General features: G+C 43.7%; 1 protein-coding gene across 3 annotated transcripts in view; it reads left to right on the top strand.

Moving 5' to 3' along the window:
- ldlrap1b (low density lipoprotein receptor adaptor protein 1b) overlaps positions 1–17749 on the top strand; it is a 63124-nt gene extending 45375 nt beyond the window's left edge. Inside the window, exons 6-10 of one of the 3 annotated variants that reach the window (XM_042072081.1) lie at positions 27–122; positions 5389–5510; positions 8389–8423; positions 14648–14679; positions 15241–15933. In XM_042072081.1, coding sequence (XP_041928015.1) covers positions 27–122; positions 5389–5510; positions 8389–8423; positions 14648–14679; positions 15241–15437 — 482 coding nt within the window. In that variant the 3' untranslated portion in view covers positions 15438–15933. The other 2 variants (XM_042072083.1, XM_042072080.1) reach the window with 2 other exon arrangements.
- The last annotated feature ends 588 nt before the right edge of the window (positions 17750–18337 follow it).

Raw genomic sequence — 18337 nt, 5'->3', positions numbered from 1 at the left:
TTCCCTCTGTATCCGTTCCTCCACAGACAAAGAGAAGAGGGTGAAGTCGGGCTCGGATGGAGAAGGAGCCGGCAGCTCCCAGTCGGAGAGCTCCGCCAGCCTGAGCAGCGTCAGCAGAGGAGGTGAGTGTCACCCCCCCCCCCCCCCCCCCCCAGCTGTCCCTCAGATACCCCTCCTCATCTCTGGTCCTGTCGGATTTGTATCACCCCACTGAGTGTGTGTGTGTGTGACTCCACTGGGAATCTTCTCTCTGGCCTACTGACTGTTAAACTAGATGTGGGTTGATGGGTGGGGTAGAGGCTGTTCATGCACACATGTATGCGCTTTGAAGTCTGTCGGCCACACTAAGCATCCAGAACGCAGGCTAGAGGTTCCTGACCTCATCAGGGAGAAGATGGGGATGTGGGGATGGGCTGGGGTTTCCCACGTGCACAAGTCTCACGTCTCCCTGTGTTTGCTGAGTCAATTCCAAACCTCCAACTGGGGAACCTGAACTCTGATGTGGTTTTAGAACATCGTGAGAACTCTTTGAAAGAGGTCTGTCTATTGCCATGTGACACTTGTGACTCTTGAGTCATGATGAGGGTGTGTCTGATGGGATGGTATGACTGTTGCTAAAGGCTGTTGCTAAAGCCTGTGTTTAGCAGACCCTTTATCTACCCTTCTCCTGTATGTTTATGGCAGAGAGGATTCCTGTAAGTCTTGCATGACCCAGTGTTTACAGGGATTTGGGCACTGTTGGACGTGTGTGTGTGTGTGTGTGTGTGTGTGTACGTGTACGCGTGCTGGTCCATCTGCAAGCCGATTACCCCCCCTCCCCTCTGTTGGAATAACATTTTAACTGATTTCCTGTGTACTTATCTCTTTTTCCCCCTCATGTTTATAACTTCATTTGAGTGTTTTTTCCGGCGTTTTGGGCATTCTGTTTGGTGACACTGCACCTGGTAATCCTGTACTCGTTACAGAAAAACATGCATATCCCAGCTTTGGAGAGAAGCAATGACATGATCTCTGTGTGTGTGTGTGTGTGTGTGTGTGTGTGTTCGTTCATTCGTTCGTTCGTTCCTCCGGGGACCCCAGTGGCCTGCGCTGAGTGTCTGTATTAGAGATGCACCGATATGGAATTTTAGGGGCGATAACGATAACCGATATTTATTGGTTTGTTGTGGCTGATACCGATACGATAATATTACTCTTGAAAAAAAATTGTGAAAAGTGATTAGGGGAAAGCATTTAATAAGCATAATTATATTGCAGTAATTTTACCTACCACCAAATGATGGACAGAACTCATAATAGTCCTCAATAGTGCTGCAGTCAACAACATAACAGTAGCCTAGCCCTACAGTATGTGTGGCTCCTTTAAGTGAACCTGACCTCAGTGAATTGCGAGTGAGTGGCTAGAGAGTATGAATCGTTTTAATTTAGGACTAAACGCTCATAAACGGCTCAGCTGGGAATAAGCTACAGTACAGTGACCAAATCAGAGTTTGTGAGGGAAACTTATGTTTAGTTTCAACTGAATAAAGCTGCAACTCCTCAGACTGTATCTTATGTCAGTCTACTCTGTTGCACACAACCTGCTGCAGCAGAAATGAAAGGGATTAGCCCCGAAGGTTTTAATAACTTATTATGATGACCTGTCTGGAACTGAAGCACGAATGGTTAGCATATTTCTAGGTAGTAATACAAAACCCAAGCTAACGTAATGCAAATATAATACTAAAACACAACTTAGAACTAGGCCTACTTATGTACTCGTCCCACTAACGATTTTACTTATTTGTTTCCCCGATCAGCGCGGTAAAGTGCAAACACACCAGCACAAGATGGCTCTAGATGGGGCTGAGCTCCGCTCTGGTAAGGTTAAATGGCGGATCATTCATTCCCAAATGAACGCATATCCACAGATTTTGTTAGAGTGGTGAAATACTTTCACACCGCTGACATTATGTTGAAGAAAAAGTATAGCCAACCAAGCTCAAGTAGCTCAGTGTAGCCAGACGGACCTTACGTAGGCCTAAATTAGGACTTTATATATCGGCGCAAATTATCGGCCAGAATTCTGTTATCGGACCGATTAATAATATTTTCATTTTTTCACTTATCGGCCAATAATATATCGGCCGCCGATATATCGTGCATCCCTAGTCTGTATCCTCTCTGTGTATTTTTATCATTTTGCTTTTGCTTTGTTTTCTCCTTCTATATATTCCCTCATTCCCTCTTCGACCATTTCATTCTACTCTTCTTTTTCTCTTGCCACTCTCTCCTCTCCATCTTAATCTTTCCCCTCTCTTTTCTCCTCCCCCCACCTCCCCTCCTCTCTTCTCAACCCCTCCCTCCCCTCCTCTCCTCTCCCCCCCTCCTCTCTTCTCCTCTCCTCTCCTCTGGTGTTCTAGTTGACTGCGTTCGTTTCTCGCTGGGAGGCCTCTGGCTACTCAGCTGGATACGTGACACACAATACTGGAGGTCCTCAGGGACTTGTGTGTGTGTGTGTGTGTGTGTGTGTGTGTGTGTGTGTTAGTCTCGAAGGCACACATTCTTCTAAGGAATGAGGAGTTTGTGTGTGCCAGAACTTCCTGTCAGAAAGAGAATGTCTGGAATATGATCCCACCAGGCTGTGCATATTGCTTAGGAACACACACACACACACACACACACACACACACACACACACACACACACACACACACACACACAAATCCCCAAGCAACCATGTCAGTGGGCCAGGCCTGCCTGCATTCCTCTGGAGCAGCAGATTGGATGACTAATCACCTGCTGATAATTGCTCTGCTGGTGAAAGAGGAGCTGCTGTAAATGTCACTCAGATGTACTGAGCAACAGAGAAGAGGAGGGGGAGAGTGGGAGAAAGGGAAAGAGAGAATGACAGGGAGTGAGAGAAGCCTCGGATAGCAGGGGAGAGTTGCTGAGGGCACCGGCTGTAAAGGCCCTGACATCTGCAAATCAGACTAACTCTTCAAGACACCCTTTCGAAACAAAGCAAAGAGCTTTCTTTATGAGGGGCTGTTATGTTTATGAAAGCTGCAAATGCTATTCTGGATGTTTTTGTAACTTGGCTAATTGTGGTTTCTCAGACCCTCTGTACTGTGCTGCGGAGGGTGCAGTAGTACAGTGGAACGCTGGTGGAGCGTGAGAACAGGGTTTGTGTTGGGCACCAAAAAAGAGGAAGACTGATGCTGTGTGCTCTTGCCTCATTAATGAATGACAGACAACAGATGGCCAGCAGGACGACACACATTAGAGAAGTGCACATAGTTGATTGTTCTCATTAAGACTGTGTGCGCTGATGTGTGTGTGTGTGCACGCGCAAACATGCTTGTGTGTCTTGTGAGTGCACACGTGTGTGTTAAATATGTGTTATCCGTGAAGGCAGTGATAACAAATGGATGTTTAATCAACGATGCCGTGCAGTTCAGTCTTTATATGCGCGATCCTAGCGGAGTGGAGTAGATGAACGTATTGGTCCTCAGTGGCCTGGTTACTCACACAGGAAAGCTTTTCAAACCCCAATCAATCTCACTCCTCGGAGCTCACACACAGTGGGTGTTACGGTTCCAGTGGGGCCCCTGGACTCTCTGTCCGTCTCTGATGTTGTGTTTGTGTGTGCCTGTGCGTAGAGGTGAACTCTCCGTCTCTGATGTTGTGTTTGTGTGTGCCTGTGCGTAGAGGTGAACTGTCCGTCTCTGATGTTGTGTTTGTGTGTGCCTGTGCGTAGAGGTGAACTTTCCGTCTCTGATGTTGTGTTTTAGTGCTGGGCGGTATACCGGTTCACACCGTATACCGGTGTATATTTTCGTTATGATATGAATTTTGAATATACCGCCATACCGGTGTATTTGATTACACAACGTTTGGAACGCTGCACGCGCGACAGTGTTTCCGACGGGACTTTTTTTCACACGCACGCATGGTGCGACTGCTAGGCGTAGTGAGGGTAAACACAAAACACCAACGTTTTCACCCTGAAATATGACCCTTAAGGCTTACTTTCTCCTTAGGTAAGGGGTTTATTTAAAGGGGAACTTGGCAACTATTTCAACGTAATAAACCCGTTTAGAAATCATTTGGATGGTTAAATGACCTGTTCCGGTGAAAATGGTGACTTTTCCCGCTGCCCCTAGCGTCCCCAGGCGGAAAACCAACCTTGCAACATTGAGACTACCGTCCTGGAAAGAGAAGTGAGAAACAAGAAACTTGTTTTAAATCGTGTTTCTTACCTTGTAACATCCACATTGTCTACCGAACTTATGCTAACCGTTTTGCTAGCTTGTAAACAAATCCATGTGCTTTATCATTACCTTTTTCCACAGTTTGAAATAGCATAATGCACAATTTCTCCAGCAGAGGGGGAAATCCTGCCAAGTTTCCCTTTAAGGGTGTTGCACAGAATACCTTAAATTGTTTCTTTAGTTAAGGAAAAACGTTAAGGGATACTGGATTGAAAGGGATTTACCGTCACGAAAATTCTATTGAGATTTTTCAACAGTTGTAACTAGCTGGCTAGTAGGTGATGTCGTTAGTTAGCAACCCACCGAACACAGTGAAGTTTAATGATCTTATCATTCATCTCACCTTAAGAATATTCGCTGAAATTATCCAGGTAGCAAGTGAAGCATGTTATAGACATGAACTGAGCAATACTAGCTGGCTAGTTAGAAATGAGCCTGACTGTCATCGGTGCACCAAAACGAACTTTTTTGTTAGTTTTGCCTAGCGAACCGAACCGAAGCTCATGGCAGGCTAACAAGACATCCACATCCACATTGAAGTTAACGTTAGCCTACCACTAACGTCATGCAAACCACACAATAACAATAAGGCATGTTTCTAATAGGCCTATTTGTCAGAGTAAGCATATTAGCGGTTTGGTTTAGAGGTTTTATTTTAAATTGTATAATTTTCAAAAAAGTATAATTATTGCAAGTTGCACTACTTTTTGTATTGGTTTTATACAAGATGTTTGTGAAATTTGCACAGTAAAAGTTCTGTATTTTGACTGCAATTGTCTTTGCATTCTGATGCATTAGAATCATGAGTGGCTCTTTGTAAACAGCATCATTTTCTGGGGCCATGCAAAACTGCATTACCACTAGTGTGGAGTTATTCTACATCATGACAGTAAAATAGACCATCCTTAGTCAATGTACTGCAGCAATTCCTCTCTCAACCTGTAGAAAATGCTGTGAACATCTGATTATGCATGGGGGGAAAAAATACCGTCATATACCGTGAAACCGTAAGAATTTAAAAAAATACCGTGATATACATTTTTGTTCATACCGCCCAGCACTATTGTGTTTGTGTGTGCCTGTGCGTAGAGGTGAACTCTCCGTCTCTGATGTGTTTGTGTGTGCCTGTGTGTAGAGGTGGCCACGGGGACCCTGCTGGACCTGGGGGACGGTGCCATTGCGGCCATGGTGCACTCGGGGCCTGAGGGAGCGCACATGCGCAACGCGCACACCTCGGAGAACAACAACACAGTATGGGTAAGCCAGGACGCTGCAGCATGCATACACCACTTTATATATAAACACACACACACCACTTTACACACAAACTCTCTCTCTCTCTCACTCACACACACACCCCTGCATGACACAGAGAATGACCTCGCAGTATAAGTAGGCACCATGGAATCTGGTGAGTGTGGGAGTAATTGCATGCTCACATACACACACTCACACTTTTTGTTGAAACGTGGGTGTGTGAGCCAAAGGTCTGTCAGAACAGGCACTAAATTTGCATTCATTGCCAGATACGCATCAGTGGTGGGCCTTAAACCTGCGTGGCCATGGCAGGCTGCACACACTGCGTGGAGTGAAATGCCTTGGAGGGTTTAACACAAGGCATGAAATCTGATTAGCTTTACATTCAAATCCTCATCCCCTCACCCCTTCTCACTGAAGGCCACCTCAGTAGTTTGTGTGGGGGTGCTTATGCACCATGCATGATCGTTAAAACTGGGCTGTAGTCCGCTAGTCGAGTGGGCCGATTGCATCAAGGGTCTGTGTAGTTCTCCGTTTATATCGGGCATTCATCAGGATTGCGTCACTAGTGGTGAAGGCCACACTTCAGCAGAAATAGCATATGGCAAGGGCTCGTGTTGAGTGTTGTCTTGGAGGACGTGAGCCTGCATGTGCAGATAGCACCGGCCCTGCACCGCAGAAGGCACAGCGGAGCTGCCAGCGTTTCTGCTGCCGCTGGCGTAATCGGGATCACGACCTGAAACGAGCAGTGACAGGAGCCATAACGAGTCTTCTCGCTCCACTTCCCCATCACCTGAAACTGAACTGAACACGGAATTCACAGACAAGCCTTGTACTCGTTATGTGTATACTCAGGCAGGCAGTTTGTTAAACCCATAAAACTGGCTGTGTAGCATTATGATGTATACAGTGTAGAACTGATCAGAGATGAGCGTCAGCTTGGTATGGAATTTGCATGAAGTCCATGTGTCTGTTTTTACTAGGAACACATACCACTGGGTGTTGCCTTATAGCGACTCTCTGTGTGCTCTTCTCTGTGTGTTTGTGTGTGTGCAGGGATGGGCAGTATTTATGATGCATATTAAAATACATATTTCAAATACAAAATAGTATTTTGTAATTTGTATTTTATTGGGTTGTAGAAAATGGCTTTGTATTTTGTAACTTGATACAAAAGTTAAAGTAGCTGCCTCTCGACATTGCTTGGCAACCATTCAGATAGAGGAAATAATTTCTTGCTGGAAGAATGATTATCTAGGAATAACTCGTTATATTAGTTGCTGTGTCTTTACTTTATGAAACTTTGCCAGGTATTTATAGTAACAGTTTTAGAAAAGCAACAAGCCACTCGATTCCGTAGGTTACACTGATTCTACAACAGCTAAGGGGGTTTTAGGCACTCCGCTAGAGCAGGTCCGAAGTGCTAACCAGTAGGCCACGGCTGCCCTTTAGCTATTGTAGAATCAGTGTAACCTACGGCCTCTCGGGGCTTATTGCTTAAATTCATCCTCCCTGCCGTCAACCCCATTTAGTTTACAGTACCCAGTTAGTTAAGTAAGAAAACCAACTAAAAGGGTCATGATCCTTCCTGATCAACAGCGTTACATAGTGCGATTAAATCTGGGCATGCACTGACAGTGTCAGGAACTTGTCTCCACTTTGTACCACTTGAGAAGTTCAGTTGTGAGTGTTTGAGTGCATCTCTGATACAGTATTTAGGCTATGAGATGTAACAGGCAGGCCAGCGTAGTTGATTTGTTGAGTGTTTGTAGGTTTATGGCATGTCCCGTAAGCAGAGAAAAACTGTTGCTCTCAAACACTGTTCACGTAATCAACAGAGTCAGTGTACTGATGAAGCAATAGATTAAATAGACAGATATGGGAGGTTTGCAAAGTGAGTTCATGCTCTCTTTAAAGAGAATTTATGTTTTATTTTGATACATGGCGTGGCTACTGTATTTTGTAGTTTACCTTGATGCACTTAAAATTATGGTATTTGATATTTTATTTAAAAATACATTTGAATGTATTTCTGCCCATCCCTGTGTGTCCATGTGTGTCTCTCTGTGTGGATGTGGTGTGTGCTGTTTGTGTTGGCTGTGTGGTACTGTGGTATATTGGGGGGACTCCAGTGTTGTTGTGTGGGTCAGACAGGATAAACAGTGCAGACTGAGGGGAAGAAACTGGCCGGTCTGACTGGCTGGTTGGCGGTTATTAACAGTCCATAATGGAGAGGTGAGAGCCCAGTGTGGCATGGGAACGCAATCAGACGCACGTCTGACATTTACACGCCAGCGCCAGAAATGTCAGGGGGCCAAAGAGCCCCGTACACAATGACTCGCATAACAGCAGGCGTGTTTGCCTTTTGTGAGGGCTAATGAGATAACATTGTAATCTGTGTATGTATGAGTATGTGAGTGTGTTTGAGAACGAGGGTGCGTATATTTAGTTGGTGTGTGTTTAGTGTGAATGGCATGTACGGAGAGAGGACTAGACGGCAGGAACAACAGAGGTCAGTTTCAATGGACAGGAGTCGATTAGTGATGCCCGGTAGTGCATAAGAATGTTAAGTCACAGCAGATGAATTTGAAACAAGCTCACGTCCGCGATGAGTAGCGAGTAGATTAGTCTGGTTCCCCTGGTGGGCTCCATGTTGAAGACGCACTGCACTGCAGTTTCTCGCTTAGCCTGAGCCTGTTGTCACCTTGGAAACGAGTGAGGAATTTTCATCTTGCGCCTACCTAAGAGGGTGCAACAGGTCTGAATCCAGCTGCGGTGCTCCACCCCCCACACACACACACACACACACACACACACACACACACTAGTAAACACCTCAGCTTTGATGTCTGTAATTATCTGCTGTTTTTGTTTGCAGGAGCTGGAGGATGGACTGGACGAAGCTTTTTCAAGGTCAGTGTTTCATTTTTGGGTGTCCACTTTTGGATAATACACACATGCATACAACACACAGATAAAGACTCACCCTTGCGTTATCCTTGCGTCAGAGAAGAGAAAATGGCGGCTTTGGAGAAGAAAAGTATACAGAGAATTGAATACTCTCCAGACACCAGTCTCCACCCAGCACAACACACACACACACACAGAGTACACTTGGGTTTGGCGCACACCCCTTCTAACAGCTCAACACTGGGGAGACACACACACACATACACGCACGTACACTCAAGCGCACATTCACCAAACACCATGCCTAGAGTGCAGAACATCACTCGTGTAAGTTGTGTGATATGATTTTTAAAGCGGCACAAGCATCAGAGCTTTTTATCTGTCAGGGGTCTCTTTGGACATGGTGAGAGCCTAGAGACACACACACACACACACACACTTGCTTCTGAGTGTCTGCCCATGTAGCCGTTAAGCACAAGTAAACATGTAATTTATTCATTAAAAGCTTAGCTGTCAACACCAGACTTTACGACACACGGACCGGTTTCATGTAATGAGTGTTTTGGGATTATAAATAGTTAAATATTTACCAGGCTTCCATGACGAGTGCGGCATTGCACCTTTATAAATATGGTCGCGTGTGTGTAAGCTATGTGTGAACTGCTGTGAGAACTTCTGTAGAGTGCTGCAGTAAAACAACCAGGCTTCATCTCCTTTTTCTGCTTCTATGTCTGTCCAGACTGACCCTTTCCACCGGACGACTCGTGAGCTCTCACACTAGGCGTTAGGAGGCCGGTGTTATGTTTTTTGCGCCGGTGATGAAACACTCGGCCTGGGTTTCTTCTCAGCGCCTCTTAACTGACCTCTAAAGCTTCTGGATCTCTTTGGTCATCGCCTAGAATTCTTTATGACGGCTTAAGCTTGTCTCGAAAAACCTGCATTCATTAGAGGTCTCTCTTGAGGAGGACTTTTTGTACTATTTTGTACTTTCTTGAGATTACAAAGAAATGGTGTCTGAGCTCAGGTGTGTATGTCTGCTGTATATGGGGGTGGATTACTTCAGTATTGTGGCATATGAGACAAAAGAACAGCCTCCTGCTGGGCTGCACCACTGATGTTTTGCTCTGATCTCCCCCCCCCCCCACACACACACACACACACACACACAGCCTCACCCCCTGTTGTCAGCTCAGCATCATGCGCTGAACAGTAATCTGGACCGTAACACGAAACACAGACCAGCCTATAAACCTCACGACTGCATGACTCTGCATCCTTTCAATGCACAGCCTTGTACCTTGCCATCAGCAATAAACAGCCGAACCACTCCTTGCCGCCCCCCCACACCTTACACGGAACAAAAGGAGTAATAAAGAGATGTTGAACCCCTCTGCCTGTTTTGCAGAAATTACACAACTATACTGATGTTTACATTGGTAATTGGGGCACCGTGACACACACACACACACACACACACACACACACACACACACACTGGCTGATGGACTCTAGCTGGCTAAAAAGAGGTGTATTTATTGTGGCTGAGCCGCCGTCAGCGAGTGGCAGCGGGGTGTGGGTGTGAGTGTTGATTTGGGCTCACTGTGGCGCTATCAGCTGATTATTAGTCTGAGTAATTACACTGGCGCTCGTTAATCCCCCGGCGCTGATTAACCAAGAGAGCTGGCGCTCGACTTACGTGGCCACAACTTATTATTTTTTTCCCCATGACATATCCGGGGCTCCGTAGTTTTCAGATTATTTAGTTTGTTGTAGAATTGTTGTATAAAAGCAATAGCACTCGTGATCGTGGCTACGGCCGAACAACACCCGTGGGAATATCCATGACCAACCCCACTCTCACTCGTGCTATATTGCTTAAGTAGCACACTAGCGCTACATTTTACATGACTAGCAAAAATACAGTTGGATTTTTTTTTTAACCTTGTTTGTTGCGTCAGTCAGTTTAGTTCAGTTCCGGACAGACTAGCAGTATTTTGTCCTGTAATATTTTAGTAGCAGCCTAACGTTATATCCAACTCTACCCCCTTTCCAACGTGTAGCCTAATGGTAACGTACTTGTTTAGGCTAGCAGCTTGTTGACGTCTAGTAGCCTAATGAGCCGCTGGTCTAGGCATTTTCGTAAATGCAACCCGAAGTGACAAGTGACGAACTGACTTATTTTCAATGACACCTACCACATAAGGGCGAGAAACTGATGGCTTATCCTAACAGACAGACCGCACTACTGTTGTTACATTTTAACTACATTTTCGTGCAGAATAACGTTATTTTGGGGCGCATTGAGAAAGGGGGCAAAGTGAAGTGAACTATTTTGCACTCTGTTATGATACTGTCAGGTCTAGGGTAACACTATGGCTAATATATGCAACTTTTCATTTACAGAATGAGAGAATTTGATGAGAGTGAGGCGCTAACAGTTAAGAAAGTGGATGAGGGTTGTAAAACAAATTGGAACTGGTCTTGGTTACAGGTTGAAACGGAGATTGAGGTCAAGACAGCCAAACACAAATTCAAAATGTCAGACTTTTTTAAAAAAAAAATTGAAAAAAAGGGACATGCCAAATGTACTTTCTGCATGAAAGAGATTAATTATGCTAACAAGGGAGTGCATGCTCTGTTGAATCACTGCCAGAGTGCTATACACACGGAGAGAGTGGCTACCATCATATCTACCCAGTGTGGCCCAGCTCCTCTGTCAAGACAAGCCAGCTACCAGCCAAAGTCAGGCCCCAGCAGACAGAATAAGGGAAGGAACTGGGACAGTGTATTTTCATATAAAGAACATTTTTGTGTGAATAGGGTGAGCCCTGGATGGCAGAGGTGCAGTGGCGATTCTAAACATTTTTAACAAGGGTGGCACTGGTGAGGCACTGATTAATTCAAGGGTGGCATGAGGCAAAACAACCAGATAAACAGAAACAGGCTCAAGATGTGAAATTAGCATAAATACATTAGGGAAACCAGACACAAACACCATACTCATAAATTGAAAGAAAAAAAAAAAACACAAATACCTTACTCTCACATAAAATGTCTTTTGTATTTGAATAAAATAATACAAACATATTAAAGTTAATTATCTAAGTTGTCTGTCCCCGGGCTATGCTGTGCTAAAACAAATTCCATCATGGGGACATTAAAATATAATCAATTTTATTCTATTCTATTAAATGAAGATATACAAATATACTCATCCAATACATTTTCCCCCCACAAAAACCTATATCTATGCATCTATTTTTGTAGCTGTTAAAATAATTTAACCTGCTTTTTTGTCTATTTGTTTATTTTCTTTAAAGTTCTCAAGAAACTTGAGGGTGGTATGAAGGAGTGTATTGTGTATGTGAGCAATTTCATCTTCCTAAATCTCAATATTATGATCACAACAAGTGTGGGCAAATTATTAATTACATTTTCACGTGGGGTAACTTGTTGCAGGGCAACCACATAACCGGTTCCATGTCTTCCGATTGGATGATTTAATGATCAGTAAAGTTCTCAAGAAACTTGAAGTTGGTATGAAGGAGTGTATTGTGTATGTGAGCAAACATTGTTAACGTTGCACATGGGGCAACTTGTTGCAGGGCAACCACATAACCGGTTCCATGTGTTCGAATTGGATGACTAAAGTTCTCAAGAAACTTGAGGTTGGGATGAGTGTGTGAGCAACCTACATGTTACTTATCTGCCTGAATCTCAATATTCTGATCACAACAACTGTGGGCAAATTACAAGTCAGCACCAGTGCTGCATTCACTGTTTTTCACTTTTATAATCACATCACCAAAAGTAGGTTATTGGTTTTACCAAAAGTATTTGTCAGTATTTTTAAACTACAAACCTATAAAGTATTTTGATACAAAATACGATGCCATTTTTTTCCAACTAAATAAAATACAAATTTGTATTTTAAATACATCAGACATGCCTATCCCTGGCTGTTGGCTGCAGTAACTCAAGCTAGGTAGTACTTATTGTTTTATGTTTATGTTAGTTTTGATCCAATTTGACAGCTTTGCTATGTTGCCCACCCAAAATTTCTACCAGCCCACCCAAATATAGTAGCCTAGCCTAGGTTAGAACCAGCCCTGCCCTGCATGGAGACATATTTTACGACAATAATGGAGAAAATGTTAGCAAAACTTTAGGTTTTTGTTAACGGAATCTCCCTCCCTCATTCATCTATTTGCGCAACAGCCCACATTCTGCGTTCAATCCAGAGAGACAAGTGAAATAAATGTTTTTTTTTTTTTTTCTTCTTTTAAGCGGACATCGCCATAGGCACGATATTTAGGCTACCTCTGTTAGGCCTACAAAAAGTTGCAAATTAAGGAGTATTTCCTGATCGGGGAAACCTTTCGGTCCGCGGTTCTATAATATCATTCAATTGTGCCGCAAATTAACAGACAGAAGTGGGGCGTAATTTAAATCCATGGCTCCGTAGACCAGCAATCTACTTGTCGAGGAGGCTCATAATTTGAGAAACGCTGCAGATCATAGACAGAGAAAGCTCTGGGAACAGAACGCAGGCATATGATTTTGTTGTCACGCGCTACTATGGAAAATGAACTTTATAAATACTGGCTCGGCCAATAAAAAAAAAAGGAAAAAGTATGCCAGATGGCCAGTCCAGCCCTGCGTTCAGGAATTATTTAATTATTATAAGCAAAAGTGGAACGTGCACAATGTTTCATTTATCCCTCCTGATCGGGACGAATAAAACCGGTATTGGGGACGAAATAAGCATACAGTTTAGCCTAAGCTATGTAAACTTCCAATAATTTCAATATTTTACAACAAATGCTTGACTGGTTGAATGGTCATACATGTCATCAGAATATCGCTACCTGTAGCCTAGATGCAACGAGTGTTTAGTGAGTAGGCCTAAGGTTGATGAACCATAAATGAAAAGTTTTCTTAACATTACATTAGGACATTATTACCATTAAACACTTTTACAAAAGTATAGGCCTAGCCTACAGTTAACACTTAATGACCTATCAAATGTCGGCGACTTAAGTGTGTGATTAGATAAATAGGCACTGGCAGATGCAATAGGTAAATAGATATCTTTGCGTGTTAGCACAAGCAGTAGCCTGTAGGCCAATAAAGGCAAGCGTGTTTGCCACTTACATTTCTGACGTCTGATACTTCAAACTGCTGCAAGTGCATCAAGAAAGGTCCTGCCTTAGACCATGTTAATGGCCAATTGTAGACTAAGATTTGGGGGTGGCCAATCGAATCTCAAGGGTGGCCTGTGCCACCCGGAGCCACCCCTCTGACTCCGCCCCTGCAGAGGTGGTGGCAAAATGTAATTATATGATATTTCCTGTGGGGGCGTGGGCTTCGATAATCTCACTCCTTTTTGACCATACCTCTGTTTGCATCCCTGAGTATGTTTTAAAAGTGATTGCAAAAACTGTTCAAGCCTCTTCTCTAATTGTGTTGGTGTATAAAATGGCAGACTGAAGTTGCTCATTGCTGTTGAATTACAAAAGACCACAGTGAGGAATAGCAATCAGACACCAGGTACAGTATTGACTGTCTGCTATATAAATAGCCTTACCCAGACAAACACTTGCTTGGCATAATTTAGTCCATATATTGATTTCACCTCTTTTGCGTTATGGAGCCAGGGCTGTGGGGAGAACCAGCTCTGGCCTGAAAGCATCCGTGCTCCAGGTCACCAGGTCAATCAGCCAGCCTGAGTCAGTAGAATTCACTTCCTCTTGGGGCCTCCACTATGAGGTCATCTGCATTAGCCCCCGTGACCTTACTCAGTGACCTCATGTCAGGCTGGCTGTTGTGTGGTGGGGCAGGACATCAGCCTGTGACCAGCGGTTTGATTGGTCTTGTGCGTCTGTCCCAAAGTTGACTGACCAGACCACGCTGCTTGGATAGATAAGGCTTTAGTGCCATCTGGTGTCTATTGGTGGAACAACAACACATGCTAAGTGAGAGCTGCATGCCTATAGATTTCTCTTTACAAAACTTGTCAAACAGCATAGATTTACTAACAAAATGAAATTCTTATAGCACGTTTTTTTTCCCCCTCCAGAAACTGTCATTTTAGAAAATGTATTTTTCTAAAGAGATGTGTGAATCTTAACTCGTCTCCTTGTTGTATGGAAAATGTTGCTGTGTGTTGGATTTCTCTGAACGTTCAGCAACTCCTCACTTTCTCCTCTCTGCTTGCGCTCCCGTAGCCGCAGTCTGGATAGCTTTGAGTCATCCACAGGTAAAGACCCTTCTCATGATGGAGCCCATCACCATTTCCCAGTAGCAGTGTCCTGTAGCGTACCTGCTCCTAGCTTCCTGTTAGATTCCACCATCAACTCACTCATAGGTTCTAGCACCTCAGACCCATTTCTATTATCTGCTGTTGTCTTGTCCCCAGAACATCTTTGTGTGTCATGTAGATTAGTGCTGTCGTGTTGTCCATTCCCAAGGCCCATCCTCCCTCTATCTGTCCTGTGGCTGTGAACCTGGTCTCATCAGAGTGTGTGTGGTCTCACCGCTTCCAGCCTGGGATTGAATATAAACTAGTCTTTAATAAGGTGGATGATCAACCTTCCACTTCAGCTCTTGACTCAATCCCAGGGGAAATTCTGGAAAGTGGTGAAGCCACCCCAACCCCCCCCCCCCCCCAAACTTGCCTCCTTCCCCGGGCCCCTGTCTCTTAGTCCTCTCTGATTTGAAACATGGTGTGACCATCATATTTCATCACCTACTTAGTGACAGTTAACAGTTAGATCTGTTGTTCTGCTGTGAGGTTCACCCATTGTTTTCATGCATGCAGTCCTGCCGGGTCGATGGTCTTGGAGGAGCCAGGATAGGAGGCATGAGAGGAACACCTGTGAGTTCGCTGGTTGTCTCTTCTCAGCTTCTGCCCCATGGCAGAGCTGTGTCAGGACCAGCCCCTCACCCCCCACCCCCATACACATCACTTTCACCCCATGGGGTTTTAGCCACCAGGCATTGTGGCCAAATGTCTGATCTTTTCATCTTTCCCTCCTTTGCATCATGCCATCAGCCATTTCCTCTCCATTGTTGCCTCATCACTGAGTGAGCGAGACGATGGTAATTTACGATGAAAGATTGATGTGTGTGTGTGCGTGTGTGTGTGTCCCATCAATAGGTACTATGTAAGTCGTATGTCATCTTTTTTTGTCATATGAATTGTCATCATCATACACCTTGATTATTTGCACAAGACTTCAGATAGTTAGCAGGTCTCAGTTTCATACACCAAATTCCCTGGTGTATGAAACCACCCATTCACCTGAAGATAAAATGCTGTATTGTGTTTAATACAATCAGTGTATACTGCACAGCCATTGCAGAACTGTGTGGTCAGTGACCTTTCTTGGTTGCAGACTTGTTTTATATGTAAAATACTGCAGACCTGCCATTATGCCATTATCTTGCCCTGCTAGTTGAAGGGTGTTATTTTACCCCTCGAGGTCTGTAATGTAAGTGCTAATCGGTATCCCTTTGTCTCCTCTCCAGACTCGCTGAGTCTCGCACTAACCCCCAGGTCTTGGACATTGGGGTGAGCCCTCAGGACCTCCAGGCAGAGGAGTGCCTGTCGCCTAGCAACACGGAGCAGGCGGATGGAGAGGACTCGTTTGGCTTCTAATGTCTTGGACAAAAGGGAGATGACTGAGGGGAAAGTACAGAGGACAGGCTTGCTGCTGGACCAGAGAAGACATGCCTTGCTCCACCTAGAAGCTCTGGCTGGAATCATCTCGTCCCGTATGGTGCGACATGAACTTCTGGTCACCTCTAGAACTCGAACCAAAGCAAAGCAATATAACTGATGTTTATTTACTTTTTTATTTTTACTTTCCTTTTTCTTTGATCTTTCTTCACTAATTACATTTGGTTTTGAAAATGTTGCCCCAGTCCTTTGTTACAAAGTTACTTTCTGAGTTTGTTTTATTTGAATCCAATGGTTTATGTTTGTATGTCCTGATGTATTTGTGTAAACAATTTATAAGACATGGCTTAAAGGACAAATCCGGTGAGTTTTCACATAGATTTCCGTTTCTCAAGGTCACCGAGTACTGTTGATTTTACCTAGCTCGAGTTGCAATAGCCAGCAGTTAACACAACCAAACAGCTGCAGCGCTGCACTCTGGGGCATGTACATGGGAGCTCACAGACTGTGAACTCCCAGAGTGAAGTGCCCCTAGATGCCTGGCTGTAGCAACTAGAGCTAAGTAAAACCAATCGTTTTCATTTTGTTTAATACAGACAGTACTCGGTGACCTCAAGAAACGGAGATCTAAGTGAAAACTCGCCGGATTTCTCCTGTAAATGTATTATAATTTATCAGTTGCAGAGTGATTGGTTGAGGTGGTTTTGAGAGATTAAAGTAGTTGCTGCAACTCTGAAAATGCAGGTCCAAGTCTAGACATCCTTCAAGATGTGGAGACTGACTCCTTGTGTGCGTGCGTGCGTGTGTGTGTGTGTGTGTGTGTGCGCGCGTGCGCTTGTCTGTTGGGCTGAGGGTTTGCATTCACAGCATTTTGCATTTGTCAACTCTATGGTGGCCTCATAGTAGCAGTCACAAATGCCAAAAGTAAAATAAGTAATTTTGATCTAAGCTTAAGAAAAACTAACTGACTCATTAGACCTATGGTCAGTGCCAGGTATGGCTTGCTGCATCATCAGATGAGGGTCAGTAAACATAATATGGCTATAGTTTTTGCTATAGAAGATAACCTTATTTTTTCTACAATTAATATTTTTGCACTCTCTTTACCCCTCAGTCCTTTTATAGAGTGAATTGAATTCATTGTAGTTTCCCTCAGTCTCATCCTTCTCACACGTTTCACTAATCAGAAATTACGAATTTCTCACCTTGCTTTCACTATTACTCATCAATTTACTGATGACAACAGCATATTTTGTTTATCATCGTTACCAAGCAAGCGGGATGTTGGGCAGAAGTGTATCTTCAGGAGATGAACAGATTCATTAATGTGGAATGTTTCATGTCTGAAATGGTTTAATGTCGGGTCCTTGACTTGTAGAGGGAGTATTGGTTGTGCTACCTGACCTCTCTCGTTTGTACAGTTATCACAATCCAACCACATGAAGTGAATCAGCTCTCTTCCTCCTTCATTTCTTGTCATTGTTTATTGCAAAGTTGAGGAAAGAAGTTTACATTCAAACACAAGATGTCAGTGTTAGTCTTTAGACATTTTTGTTACATTTTTTTTGGTAGTCATTAAAATATATTACATTTCTGACCATCACATGCTATGCCCTCTGAATTTAATAAACTGTGATATCAAATCTAATGTACATGTAATTTATTGTGTGATTTGCTGTACGTTAAGTGAAGAAACCTTGGAGCCAGTCATCATATGGCTGGATTAAATTATGGTTTAATTCTTGAAAATGTACAAGGGAATACATTGTATTAGCCAAGTACAGCTGATTTAAAAGGCCTCTCATCCCTGTAGAGGTCTAGGAAAAATGATTACAACTGGTAAAGTACGAAAAGAGGAAATCTTGCAATTGAAAACTCTTTAGGTTTATAGCAAGTTGAAGGTTTCATCTGTGCCTCAAGTTTTTAGCCAAACATTGCATGCACACATATTGTCCCTCAACATGTGCAATGCCAAAACCCGTGGACCACTGCTTTGCTGTAAAGTAGCTTAGGCCTACCATTCAGTTGTGGACCAGGTATTACACCATATGTCAATGCTAGTATGATATAAAAAGGAGCATTTTCCTCAGCGACTATAGGAAAGAATCATAAGCTCAACACTTAGTAGCTAGTCTAGGTTTCCATTAAGAAGACTGACATGTTGGTTAGTAATCAAGTATCCTCCTCGTTTGTCCACTGAAAACTAGGCTAAGATAACAACAGTTGCATGCAATAT

This window comes from Alosa sapidissima, chromosome 19 (genome assembly GCF_018492685.1).
Source record: "Alosa sapidissima isolate fAloSap1 chromosome 19, fAloSap1.pri, whole genome shotgun sequence".
Taxonomy (NCBI): domain Eukaryota; kingdom Metazoa; phylum Chordata; class Actinopteri; order Clupeiformes; family Clupeidae; genus Alosa; species Alosa sapidissima.
Note: the sequence above shows the minus strand (reverse complement) of the source record. Positions and strands in the feature narration are given on the sequence as shown.